The 13,251-nt window shown below is 39.0% G+C and overlaps 1 protein-coding gene across 1 annotated transcript in view; it reads right to left on the reverse strand.

Annotated features, from left to right (window-relative positions):
• Positions 1-323: 323 nt before the first annotated feature.
• Positions 324-13,251, reverse strand: part of PAWR (pro-apoptotic WT1 regulator) — a 63,990-nt gene continuing 51,062 nt past the window's right edge. The window contains 3 exon segments of the mRNA XM_088677018.1: positions 324-1,728; positions 7,187-7,291; positions 8,923-9,070. Of these exon segments, the coding sequence (XP_088533144.1) occupies positions 1,642-1,728; positions 7,187-7,291; positions 8,923-9,070 (340 nt within the window). The 3' untranslated portion in view covers positions 324-1,641.

Below are 13,251 nucleotides of genomic sequence, written 5' to 3' on the forward strand. Positions count from 1 at the left end.
TGGCATATTAGTGCAAACTGACATTATAGAGACTGCAGCACCACAGGAACACCAGTTCCACCAGTAGCATACACTGCTAAGCAGTACTTGCAATGCCTTTCTTCATATAGAGCACAGAGCTCCACTTCACATCAGAAAAGGCTTTGGGTTTGGGAGAGGCTTTACTCTGGACTATTCTCAAGGCCAGATTGTTCTCAGGACTAACAGCAATTATATTTAAACCAAAAGTGAACGAGGCACTCCCAAGATAAGATCTGGCACCAGTGGTTTATAAGTGATATTTCATTGTTCGTAACATAAAATATTGATGCAGACAACGGATGTTAGTGTGTAACAGAACATGTAACATACTTTATTTTAACAAATATTAGTGTTATTCCAGATGTTTTTCTATAATACTTTTAGAGGGCCCAAAAATCATGAACTTCCCTTTTGTACTATATTAACAAATTTTTATCACAGCTTCAAAAATCATTATGAATCACAGATAATCCTGACAATCCATTTAATACCAATGCTCATAAAACTTACAAAATGATCTACTATCCTTATTATATTTTGCATGATAGAAATAATTGATGTAAACCATAGCATACCACTCTCATAGAGGTGAGATTCAGCTGTAGCAGTTTCAATCCAATAAACTGTGGCTTATTGGACTGAGAACAAACGTTGTCCTGCACTCTCCCACATTCCTTTCCCTCATGCACTGTGATGCAATGCTTGGGGGGGGGGGGGTGTTATTAAACCAGTTTCCCACTGAATCTCTGACTCCAAACCAGGATATGAAACGAAGACTCATTGTTCTCAGTTCAATACTATGGTTTAATGGACCATGAAAATTGTATCTGAACCAGGCCATAGAGTTTGTTAACTGGAAAGAGTGGATTTCCCCTTGTATAAAAGAACAATTTTTCCTGTGGACACACAAGCATTGTGATTAACCTATAATACACGACACAGACATTTTCCTAAAGACTACTAGTGTTGATAATGATTGGTGATTGCTGATTTATAAAACATTTTTTTCTGTCACAAAGCAGCTATACAGGGGATGGGAGATACTATATACCATTGTCAGTATTTCAGATATAGTACAACATAAAATCACAAAATACAGGATTCTTTGTAGAATAAGTAACACAGCTGTAAAATGTTTCACATCAGTACTGTAGTAAGGCACCCACACTTTACAAGTAGCAATATATATATAGTATCTGTGTAAACAAAGTTTACTCTAATCTCCAATTACTTCTACTCATTTAGGGTGGCAAAGACAAAAAAGTGATGTTTGTATAGACCAAAATTCAATCTTGGCAATCAAATGTTCTTAAAAGCTGGATAATACACATTCAAAATAAAGACATACAGAACAATCAAGAGCATGACGTTTGAGATGTCTGTGTTTGAATTAATTAACTTGGGAAATGCAAGGGAGTGAGTGTAGAAGTACTCACAAAATTTGAATCTATTTCATTGAAGGAAGAGTATTATGCAAAACATTCATTCTACTCCCCTCAATAATAATAAATAGAAAGACAGTTGTTCTGACACATTGCAGCAAATACATATTGTAGCCTTGATCTTGAAACATTCAATCAGTAGTTTTCATATTTCATTCCTCGTTGAGTCTTTCAACTTCTACCTTGTCAGCTGTCCAACAACTTTTAAGAGTGTCTTATTTTCCTGCTTTAATTGCTCGTTTTCATCTTCTATATCATCTAGGTCCTTTGAGAAGGAAGCATAGCAAGGTGTACAGTTATTAATTCATCAAGTCATTTTCTTAATGGCCTGGATTATAGCACATTACTATACAATATAAGAGCAAAATGGCAGACAACAAAAGCTGATTGCTAAACACAAACAAAGCAGATTTAAGATACAGTATATGGGCATTAACAGCTTTTAAATTTACATTTAGTAAAGTAAATATTCCATTACCACATAAATGTATTTTTCTACAAGCATGCACAATGTAATCTGAAATGCAGAAGTAAATCAAAATTTGCCAGATTAGTAAAATGTTTTGTGTTATATACACTGGAAAAATTTAAGCTCTTTGAATTAAGAGAATGCATAAATGGATGGTTGTTCTTGAAATGTGTGACCAATGTTACATACTGAACTACTGTTTCGTAATGGAAAAATCTTCACATATTAAAAATGGTTAGCATGCTGCTTCTGTTACTTTTATGCCTGAAACCATGACAAATTTCAAAGCAAACCAGATGGGACCTCAGTCATGTGATGCCAGTGTCTGTTCCAAATTGGGACTCCCGCTGCAGTACGAATCAGGGCCCCCATACCTGCTGTTCACCTTCAGACTACAACCTGATGCAGACACACCAGAGGCCCCGACTGATGTGGGTTTCCAGTAAAGGCTTAACGCCCTCCTACATATTGCTCTAGTTAACCCATGCCTGCACAATTGCAAAGCATCTATTTCCCTCCTCACAATGTCCACTTATGCCCCGTTTTTTCTCATTAAAGATTGGGTTTATTACAGATCAAGTAATGTTTAAGACGTATTTTTTTCTGTGCCATGCAATGTCCTAGATTCCCTGCACATGACCAAACACCATGGGTGAAATCCAATGTACTATTAGTGCAAGAAGTTTGAAACCTGACATGAAGGCAGTGGTGCACAACATCTTTTATGAGATTGAGGCACAATTTGAATTTGGCTAAGAGCAAGATTCCTGCTAATTGGAATGGCTCTCTTAATGGTTATCACTCCATGGGTGAACAAGCACCTCAACAAGCACCTCAACGAGATTACCACCAGCAGCATTGCGGAATGGTGCATACTCTCTCTTCGAGGTTTTTGCATCTGGGGTAACTGGACACCAGCAGCAAATGGTTATGCGTACAATGCTGTTGTGTTATTGAGTCCAAACTTTTAGACATGGGAAATTTTTTCTGTGCCAGAATAGTTATAACTATATTTTAACTACTGTACATTATTACCAGTAGTCCAAACATTCTTTCCAAATTAGCTGCTGGGCCCAAGGATGGAAACTTAAAAAAGCTTCTCGAGCATTTTGCCAAGTACCATATATATGAAATGGTGGGAAAACAGATAAAGGGTAAAAGAAGAGGGAATTACTGTGTAAGCCAGGAAGGGTGGGGGATCCTTCAGGCACTGGAGAGGAGATGGAATAAAAGCCTAGAAAATCTTGTGTTCTTTGCCAGCAATACAAAGGAGATTTCTGCATTAAGAGAGATCTGCTCTAACTGTTACTTATGCACTACTGTAACTAATTTTCCAGGAGACACCTTATTGTCTGAAACCTGCCCCACGTAAATCCTTGCCCCTACGTTTGCATTTTAGGAATGGCCTGCTAAAATTGTGTTAATGAGAGTTGCTAGAATTGCCATTGTTCAGGGTTCTGCCCCCTCCCAAAGATGATCTTCTGCCATCTGGCAAAGACATATTTATTTATACAGTCCTTCAGGTTATATACTAACAAATAAATATGCTGTAATTGGTTTTAACTGGTTGTTTTTAATTGATGTTTTTCCTATCTAAGTTTTACCCTGTATTTTATTGGTTTATTGTATTCTAGCAGCTTTGAATTTTTTTAAAAAATGTTTTTAACTCTTTTGAATTGCTCTCATTTCAATGTTTGTAGTGCTGGGCTTCTTTAAGAGGAAGGGCATAAGAAAAATCTAATAAGTAATAAGAACAAATATGTAGAAACGTAATCTGAGTGGGTGTGGGGAGGTGGTTGAATCTTGCCTCTAATGCACATGCACATAACCACACAGGAACATGGTGTATGAAGGCTACCATTCCACATGCTGGTGAAGCTTATTAGGCCATGAGTATGGAACAAACTCATAGCCTAATTGAAGTGTTCTTCTCTCCGTGCAATTATCATGCCACACGGTGGCCCTGCCCATACTGTTGTATCCCCTACCCGCTCCCAAGCTGTGGGTGTGTCTGCAGGGAAGAAGCCTGCCAAATGTATGCTTACTGTACAATCTGGATTCCAGCTCAGAACAGGTGGTGCCCATTCAACAGGCTTCACCTTTGCAGAGATGCCCCAAAATGTGGCGGTGAATTGGCAGGTGCCCTATAGGCAAGGACAGGAGACACAGCTCTCTCCCCCCGGTGATGTTAATTGTGTGTGTGTGTGTGTGTGTGTGTGTGTGATTTTTACCCCACCCATCTGGCTGGGTTCTTTAAAGAACAAATTTAAAACAAGCACCTCAACAAGACTGTGAAAGAGTGAATGGGCACATCAGATAAAATAGTGGGTTTGGTATGAGAGGGATGTGGGTGGTGCTGTGGGTTAAACCACTGTGCTGCTTGGGCTTGCCAATCAAAATGCCGGTGGTTCAAATCCCCGTGATGGGGTGAGCTCCCGTTGTTTGGTCCCAGCTCCTGCCAACCTAGCAGTTCAAAAGCACGTCAAAGTGCAAGTAGATAAATAGGTACCACTCCGGCGGGAAGGTAAACGGTGTTTCCATGGGGTGCTCTGGTTTCGCCAGAAGCGGCTTAGTCATGCTGGCCACATGACCCGGAAAAGCTGTCTGCGGACAAACGTTGGCTACCTCGGCCAATAAAGCGACTTGAGCGCCGCAACCTCAGAGTCGTTTGCGACTGGACTTAATTGTCGGGGGTCCCTTTACCTTTACATTGGTATGAGAATATGGTTGTTATAAGCATGTTCCTTTTTTCTCCTGTATGTTGGAACATACGGAACTCTGGGCATTCAGCTGGAGAGTTCTTAGAAGTGTTCACATCATTTTTGTAAACTGCTTTGAAGCTTCTTTTTTACACTCAAGTGGCATATAAAAATTAATAAATAAATAAAGTAAAATAACTCTACCCACCACAGCTGATGAGGCAAGCTCCTTTTCAGCTTAAAAAAAGTTGCATGCCCCATCAACTGTAGCAATACCCTAAAAAACATCAGCTGTGCACATTCCTCCCTTCCATCCATACAATGGGCATCTGGATGACTTCCAGTATCTCAAGAGAGGAAAAGGTGGGGAGAAGTGAGATTTAAAGGTTAGTGGCCAATAAGAAATGAGCAAAAGCTAACTGAAAGCAAGTAAAGAATGACGTGGAATCAATTTTCAAAAACAAAGCAGTCATGTCAGGACAGCACTTTGAGGTCAGCAGCTAACTGCATCTGAGGTCGGGAACATGTGGCCTTCCAGATGTTGTTAGGCTCCAATTCCCATCAGCCCCAGCCAAAATACCCAGTAGTCAAGGATGAAGAGGGATGGAGCCCAACTACAATTGGAGGGCCACATGTTTTTCATTCCTGGGTTAAAGCATCCACTATGGTTTTTTTTATAAAAAAACAACAACAACACCCATTTCAGAAGTCATGTATTAGGAAGAAAAGGAAAGCAACTAGCTTTTCATTACAGTAGACTCAGGTTTGCTTTTGTCTTGGCTAACTTGTATCAAGAGAACTGGAGCAGGGCTTTTAAGCCATCTTGTCAAATCCTGATGCAGGAAATCCGTAATCAAACACATAATATCCAGACAGGTGGCACAGATACAGCGCACAAGAAGCTCACGTAAGGACATAATAGTGTCTGTGTGTATAAAATACTTTCTCTCACACACACATACATACGCTTGCTTTGTGGAATGTTTATGCAGCAGAAATAACATTCCAAACATGACTTAAAGAATGAGCTACTTGGACATGCTCCAACCACAACAACTGTCTGCAACTTAAATACTCAAGACAAGTCAAAAGGAAGGAGTCAGTCATACATGGAATTTATTTCCTATTTAATTAAGATTCCTTTTCAAAACTACATACCTAATTTAAGAATTAAATGTTTATTATTCAAGGAAACAAGAGCACCATATACATTCCAGAGTCAAATGACAAAGTGTCCGTCAACTAGTGCAATGGTTCTCAACCAATTAGGATGGGGTAGCTTATCTTTTTTGGCCCAAGGGCTACACTGAGGGTTGGCCACTCCTGCAAGGGCTGCCTGCCAGTGTGCAGGTGTACATGTCTTGCAAGTGAACACACACTTGAAAATCCATGGAGCATATACACACACATAGCAGGGAAGCAGGAACAGCCAGCACACACACACACACTCCTGCCCCCTACCATCTCTTTCTACTGCAGAGCTGTCCTGGGGAATAAAATCATGGTGCTGCTCAGCTCAGTGCTGGCTTCCTTTGGCTCAAACTGGAGATCTCAGTTTGCACACCTAGTACTGGCGCTTTTTTTTTTTTTGAAGAGAGGCAAATTTCTTGAGAAAAGGAACTTTGGTTTCTGTTGAGAATGTTCTTGAGAGATTGCCTCTTTTTACAATATAGTAAGCCTGCAACTTACACACATTTAAGTTGTGTGCATTAAGCTTTATGCACTTGGCTAAACAAACAAACAAACAAACAAAATTTTAAAAGGGATGGAAGAGGGGCAGGTGTCAGGAAAAAAGACTTTGGGCAATGTCACCCACCACTGTACTCAATGTGTTTTGACACTGTGCAATTTTGCTTTAGGTGCAATCCGCAGAAAGTACACCCTGGTAAGTTGCAAGCTTACTGCACATCAGCAAGAAGCCCTTCACCTGACACCAGCAGGAAGTTCACCTGAATGCAGAAGCATAAACCATCAATAGGAACAAGCAGTCCCAGAGACAAAAAATGAGAGCTACATAATGATGTACACCTGAGCTCAGGAGGAAGGACAGGATAAAAATGTAAAAATAAACAAATAACCAGAAATTGGTATTACTTACAGGAGTGAGTCCCAGACTGGAAGATGTGTGCATTGTCCCCAAAATTCTGGGGAATTTCTCATACAGTGGTACCTTGGTTTCAGAACAGCTTAGTTTAGGAACAACTTGAATTAAGAACGCTGCAAACCCGGAAGTAGGTGTTTTGGTTTGTGAACTTTGCCTTGGAAGCAGAACATGTTCTGCTTCCTGTTGAGTGTGTTCCATTTGTAAATTGAGTCCCCTCCTGCTATGGGAAAGCACGCCTTGGTTTGGGAAAGAACGCTTTGGTTTAAGAATGGACTCCTGGAATGGATTAAGTTAGTAAACCAAGATACCACTGTATTCCACAGCAAGCAAGCACTATGGGAAAGCACGCCTTGCTATGGGAAAGAACGCTTTGGTTTAAGAATGGACTCCTGGAATGGATTAAGTTAGTAAACCAAGATACCACTGTATTCCACAGCAATCAAGCACTTACCCTGTTTAATAAATCAATTTCCTCCTTCAGTTTCCCAATTAACTCCTCTTTGTCTTGTGTTATCCTCACAAGCCTGATGTTTTCTTGTCTCTCCTTTGCTAGCTCCTTCAAAAAATAAAATAGATAATATTTATTTTAAAAACAATGCAAAGAGTAGACATACAAAGTAAATGTAATCAAGTTTAAGATTCAATGGGATTTAGGAGTTCAGCTCTAGACCCAAAATATGCTGCATGTAATAACACACCAATATAGACATATCACAGGCTTTTCTTCTATTATCCAGAGAAAAGAGCTTGCAATAGAGTGGGCTGATTTAAATCAAGGTGATGAAAATAATTAATTTAAATCAAGTTTCTAACTTTCCATTTCATTACTTCCTGCAAAAGCATGCAATTGGTTGCCATAAGCATTAACCCACAGCTGTTTGTAGCCTCATAAGGCCTTTATATTATATGTGGAATATAATTAATAACTGCTGGTCACATATTTTGCACTATGGAATTTATATTTGTTTACAGGAGAAATTGTGAAATAAAGGATTTCTCTTTTATTTGACTCTTTCTATGGATACTAATTGAGATAACACATTAAAAAATATTTCAACAATGTATAGCATGCTTTTCCAACAAAAGATGTACACAAATTAATTAGAATTCAATTTTCGAAAATGGATAAAGTCAGACATTACATTTTAAACAGTACAAAGTATGAATGAGCGCAGGGGCAGTTAACAATACCCAGTACATGGCCATATCATAATGGCTTCCACCTCTCCCCGTATGAACCAACATGGATCCTACTGTTGCAAGCTCCTATGACCATCAACTGAGGCCCTTCTTCATGTGCCCCCTCCACAAGAGGTCCAGAGGGTGGCAACCCAAGAACGGACCTTTTCTGTGGCAGTTTCCCACTTGCGGCTGTTATCTCTATAACCAGGTATTTGGCCTTTAACTATTTGTGGCCTTTTAGAAGTGGGTGAGATGTTTTCAATGTCCACCCCCCACCCCCGGTATTAATGTATCTATGTGGGAGGGGGGTATTTCGTTTGTTTGCATTGACCAAGATAAAAAGCAACTAACAAATTTAATAACAAAAACAACAAAAATAACATCTCATGTCATATTTTATGCCTCTTCTAAAAAAATAAATAACCCCCCCCCCCGATTCATTGTTTTCCATAGAAAATTATGCAGTATGTGTGTTTGAGACAGAGGATCATAGTCAATATTCTGAATTTCATTTTTTGAAAAAAGGGTCATTTGATTTTTATCCATTTTGTTTTCAAAAATACTTTATTGGGAAAGGATATACATGTTCTTTAAAATTTGAGACAAATAGTCAGTTCACTAAGCTCAACAATACTGGTGTCAGATGCACTAAGTATCATGTGAACTAGCCAGTTTTATTCATACATAATATATGCCTTTATAATAATCAGGTTTGATTCTTGCAATGTGTGATACATAAAGGTGCCTGGAAAGACTGTTTAGAAAATCCAACTGGCCTAGATTCAAAGTGCTAATTCTGAAGGAAATTATCTGCTTCGATATGAACCTACACAATTGTTAAGATCTTAGTTGGACGTCAATATCTAGGTGTTTCTACTTTCTGAAGTAGCTTCTAGTCGGTGGCAACCGCAGCAAGGTCTATGCAGTGTTGGTGACTTGGTTTACAGAACTCCCTGCCCACGCCCACTGACTGATTACCGGTACACATTACTGGTACACATTTACCTTTTCGAGATCTTCAACCTTCTTTTCCAAAGAATTATTTGGTAAAATATTTCCAGAAGAATTTGCATCCCTGCTATATCTGTTATATCCTGTTCTGTCTGCTGCTCGTGAATATCTACTAGAAACATCATCTAGTGTGTTTGTTGTGCTGTGAAAAAACAACAAGAACTTGTAAACATATTTGGTCCATGACCGCAATAAATTATTGAAAGATTTGCCTATAGCCCTGTTTCTCCAGTAGTGTTTAATATCTACAACAAACTATAAAAACATAATTTTTTATTTCTGTAGAGAGCTTGTTATTGCTGCGAACCACATATAAAACTGCACATGTATCAGAAATGTCTTACAGCTTTAATCCTATATATGTGAACTACTCAGAAATACCACTGAATTTCATGGGGCTATTTCTCGGGTATGTGTGAACAAGACTGCAATCTTGCTCTGCTTATTTGTTAAGCCTATCCTAAATAAAAAAGCAGAAATGTAGAAGATGCCTTAGACCAAGTCAGACTGCTTGTCCATCAAGTTCAGAACTGTCTGCTCTGACTTTAAGCAACTTTCCAGGGTCTGAGGCAGAGGCTTTCTCACCCATTACCTGCCGCTAGATTCTTTTTAACTAGACATATCAGAAATTGAACCTTCCACATGGAAAACATGTCCTATTATGCTGAACTTCGGTCCCTCTTATCAAGTTCTGAGGGTTCTCCTGGCCTTCCCAAATGGATTTGGGGAGGGCATGTGGGGTGAATCCCATTGTGCTAGTGGGACTTGTTTTTAGCAGTTTAGTTAAATCCAGCCATAAAAATAAACTTTATAAGATTATAATATTGTTTCAATCATTCTTTTGTCTAACATTTATCAATAAAACAGTCCTGTATAAAATAGAACTGTATAATGGAAGATCAACTTTCTCAGAGTTTACTCCTACTACCAGAGTTTACTCCTACTTACTCTTTAGTAAGATGTTAGTTGTGCCATTGTACCAAAATCCTGTAAACTCCACACAACTTAGGCTTCTCTTGATCACTAAAATGAGTAGAAATGTCTTTCTGTTTTTGCAGACATTTTCTACCATACTTTGAAACTTGCCTACCTAAGATTCACCTCTCATGACAGTCACCAGACACAGGCTACTTTCAAGTGTCTCCAAATGGCAGCTACGCTGTATGGCAAGACCCTAATGTGCAACAGCCCACTGAGCAGATGCATGCTCATAACATGGTTCATAATCACTAATTGCATTTTAAATTGAATATCAGAGCAACAAATTACAGAGCAATTTTTTGGGTACTACATGAGTGTACAATTTGTTCCTATATCTTCCCTCTTTTACTGTTGCCAGGTCTTAGCTTGTTAAAGCCAAAAATGGAAATGGGTGAAGCACAGAAAACTGTGTTTCTGCCAGTGCCTATCATTCCATTGAGTTTGTGTAAATTGACACAAAGCACCTTTCAGACCAATGGCATAGCAGCTCTCATTAACATCACTGTGCAGAAGCCACACTCTCTCTCTTTCATTCAAACTCACAGATGCACAGACAAACTTAGGGGTTGGACAGAACAAATGTTTCTCCGCATTTAGCTATAAATACAAACATTTTACAAAGTATGGCTGACCTACAAAGGAGGACCCACCTTATTCCTGCATTCCTTTGCTTTTAATCTCTGAACTTTAAATTGTTTAAACCTTGCCCTGGACCTGCTGGTGAAGGGCAGGTAATAAAAGAAAGAAAAAGACAGATTTTTAAAATATAAAAAGTAGGCCTATTTTATATTCTCAAACGGATCATTGGAAAAGGAAGAATCACATAAGTAGTGCGATACTATAAAATTGATTTGGGCAATGATCTTATTGGATCAGTAATTTCGATAGGGTTTTTTTAAAGGGGGATGGAGTATAAAAGCCATGAAATATATTTAATTTATGCCACATTTGTAGTACACTTTGGTCTCTTAAAGCTCAAGTAGGGAATGTTGTTCTCTAAGATATGTTCTCCCCTATCTTGTTCAGCTATGACTTCCTTCATCCTTGGCCATTAACTAAACTGGCTATGGGTGATAGAAGCTGTAGTCGAACAACATCTGAGGACTTATGCTTGAAGATTGCTCCCCTAAGATGATGTTTCCCTTACTCCTGATAGCTGGAGCATACTATTTTTTCTGAAGCACTGGATCCGTGATTTCTACCATTTGACTATTACTGAAATTGGTTGGTCTTTTTACTTAGACTTCTTTGAAAAACTAACATGCGTGTGTGACTACATGCATGCATTATATGTTTCTATTGGGGGTAGGGGTAAAACATTACCTAGGAAAGAAGCAACCCGTTTATATTTCGATTAGGTGGGTTGTTATTAAAGCTTAGGGGGCATCTGTAAGTGAAGAAATGCTGACCATCAAGAGCTTTTATCACTGACCAGGATGAACAGTAGAGTGGCTTAACTGGGAGCTACAGACCAACACTGGTGTCTGCCATTTTCTCTCCTACAGTAGAAAATGCTTGCATTCCTAAAACTCAATAGGATCAGGGCTAGGCTACATAAATTTCAGTATTCCCAAATTGTAGTCAGTGCAAATTAATCTGAACATTCACTAAAGCTGGAGCTGCAATTGTGCATGTCACGTTCCTCAGGTTCTAAAATTCAGAATTGTCTTTTCAGGAAGCACTTTTCCACCAGCTATTTTGAAGGTGGATGTCTGCTAGGCTACAGATGACCATTCCTGCTTCCCTCTGCCCACCATCACTGGGTAGCAAATCACCAGGTAGTTGGTGCACCATTGAACAACATGTCCAGTTAAAAGATCAATGCTGGACTTCCCAGGACTTTTAAACAAGATCTGGTAGACTGCACAAGTAATCAGAGTGGGGGAACCCAGTCAGATGGACGGGGTATAAATAATAAAATTATTATTAATAACCAAACACACACCATGTGTTTTTGCAGGTGGGGTGGGGAGTCCTACATGACCTTCAGGTATGTGAGTAGGGTGCTTGGAAATTTTTTTTACCTGAAATCACATGTGCGTATTAAACAGAAAACTATTTTACACTGAAAGGAAAGCTAGGGACAATTACTTAACTTGGCACAATAAACTCGGTTTCATGGATGTAACAATCCATGGAGTGCAGTATAAAAGATTCTTTCAAGGCATGATGACACAATTGTAAGGAATTTTGTAGTTTAATTCTATTACCATATTTGGCACTGCTTGATCTAGCGTGACTTTAAAAAAAAAATCTATCAAAAACAGGATGTGCATGTTGCAACACAAACATAATGTTTGTAATTTTAACCCCCTAAAACTTGTGTCATTCATACTGTGGAAAAGAATCCAAGAACTGTTACACAGTATGTACTTCACACAGCCGAAGTATTCAAACACACAGTGTATCTTGCTCTTTCTCCTTGTATACCCTCCAACATTCCTCAGAAAATAGGGACATTCTATTCACCATTAGTACATTGTCCCTAGAACGGGTGGTAAGTTGATTAAAGTGGGAGGGGGGAGAGTATTTTAAAGGGATCTTTCCGTTTTTGATTGTTTAAGGAAAGAATCGCTGCCTATGTGTGCAACACACACACACACACACACACACACACACACACACACACACACACACACAGCAAACCACAAAGGTAAACTCTGGTTGACTCCCCCTATAAAATTTCTTTATTTGGTCAAGAAAAAGCAAACATGATCAACTTTCACACACACAAAATGGACAAGGCAAAGCTCAAGAGGTCCTGACATTAGATAAAAACCTGACAGCATTTCAACAAGAAAGGAAAAAAGTGCAATACTTTTGTTAATTATTGAACGGAACACTTCAGTTGTATGTACGCTACTGCTAGCCTAGTAGGACAGTTAGGAGCAGGGGTCCCCAAACTAAGGCCCGGGGGACAGATGCGGCCTAATTGCCTTCTCAATCTGGCCAGCGGATGGGCCGGGAATCAGCATGTTTTTACATGAGTAGAATGGTCCTTTTATTTAAAATGCATCTCTGGGTTATTTGTGGGGCCTGCCTGGTGTTTTTACATGAGTAGAATGTGTCCTTTTATTTAAAATGCATCTCTTGGTTATTTGTGGGGCATAGGAATTTGTTCATATTTTTTTCCAAAATATAGTCCAGCCCCCCACAGTGGACCGGCCCCCTGCTGAAAAAGTTTGCTGACCCCTGGTTAGGAGTATATAGACAAAATAAATAGTAAATTCAATACAAACTTGCAAAGCTGAAAACTAGGATTGGTAACTTGATACTACTACTGCTACTGCTAGTGCTGCTACTACTACTAATAATAATAATCAATATTTGCGCATTCTCAAT

The sequence above is a fragment of the Zootoca vivipara genome, chromosome 9, assembly GCF_965207765.1.
Source record: "Zootoca vivipara chromosome 9, rZooViv2.hap1.1, whole genome shotgun sequence".
In the NCBI taxonomy this organism is placed as follows: domain Eukaryota; kingdom Metazoa; phylum Chordata; class Lepidosauria; order Squamata; family Lacertidae; genus Zootoca; species Zootoca vivipara.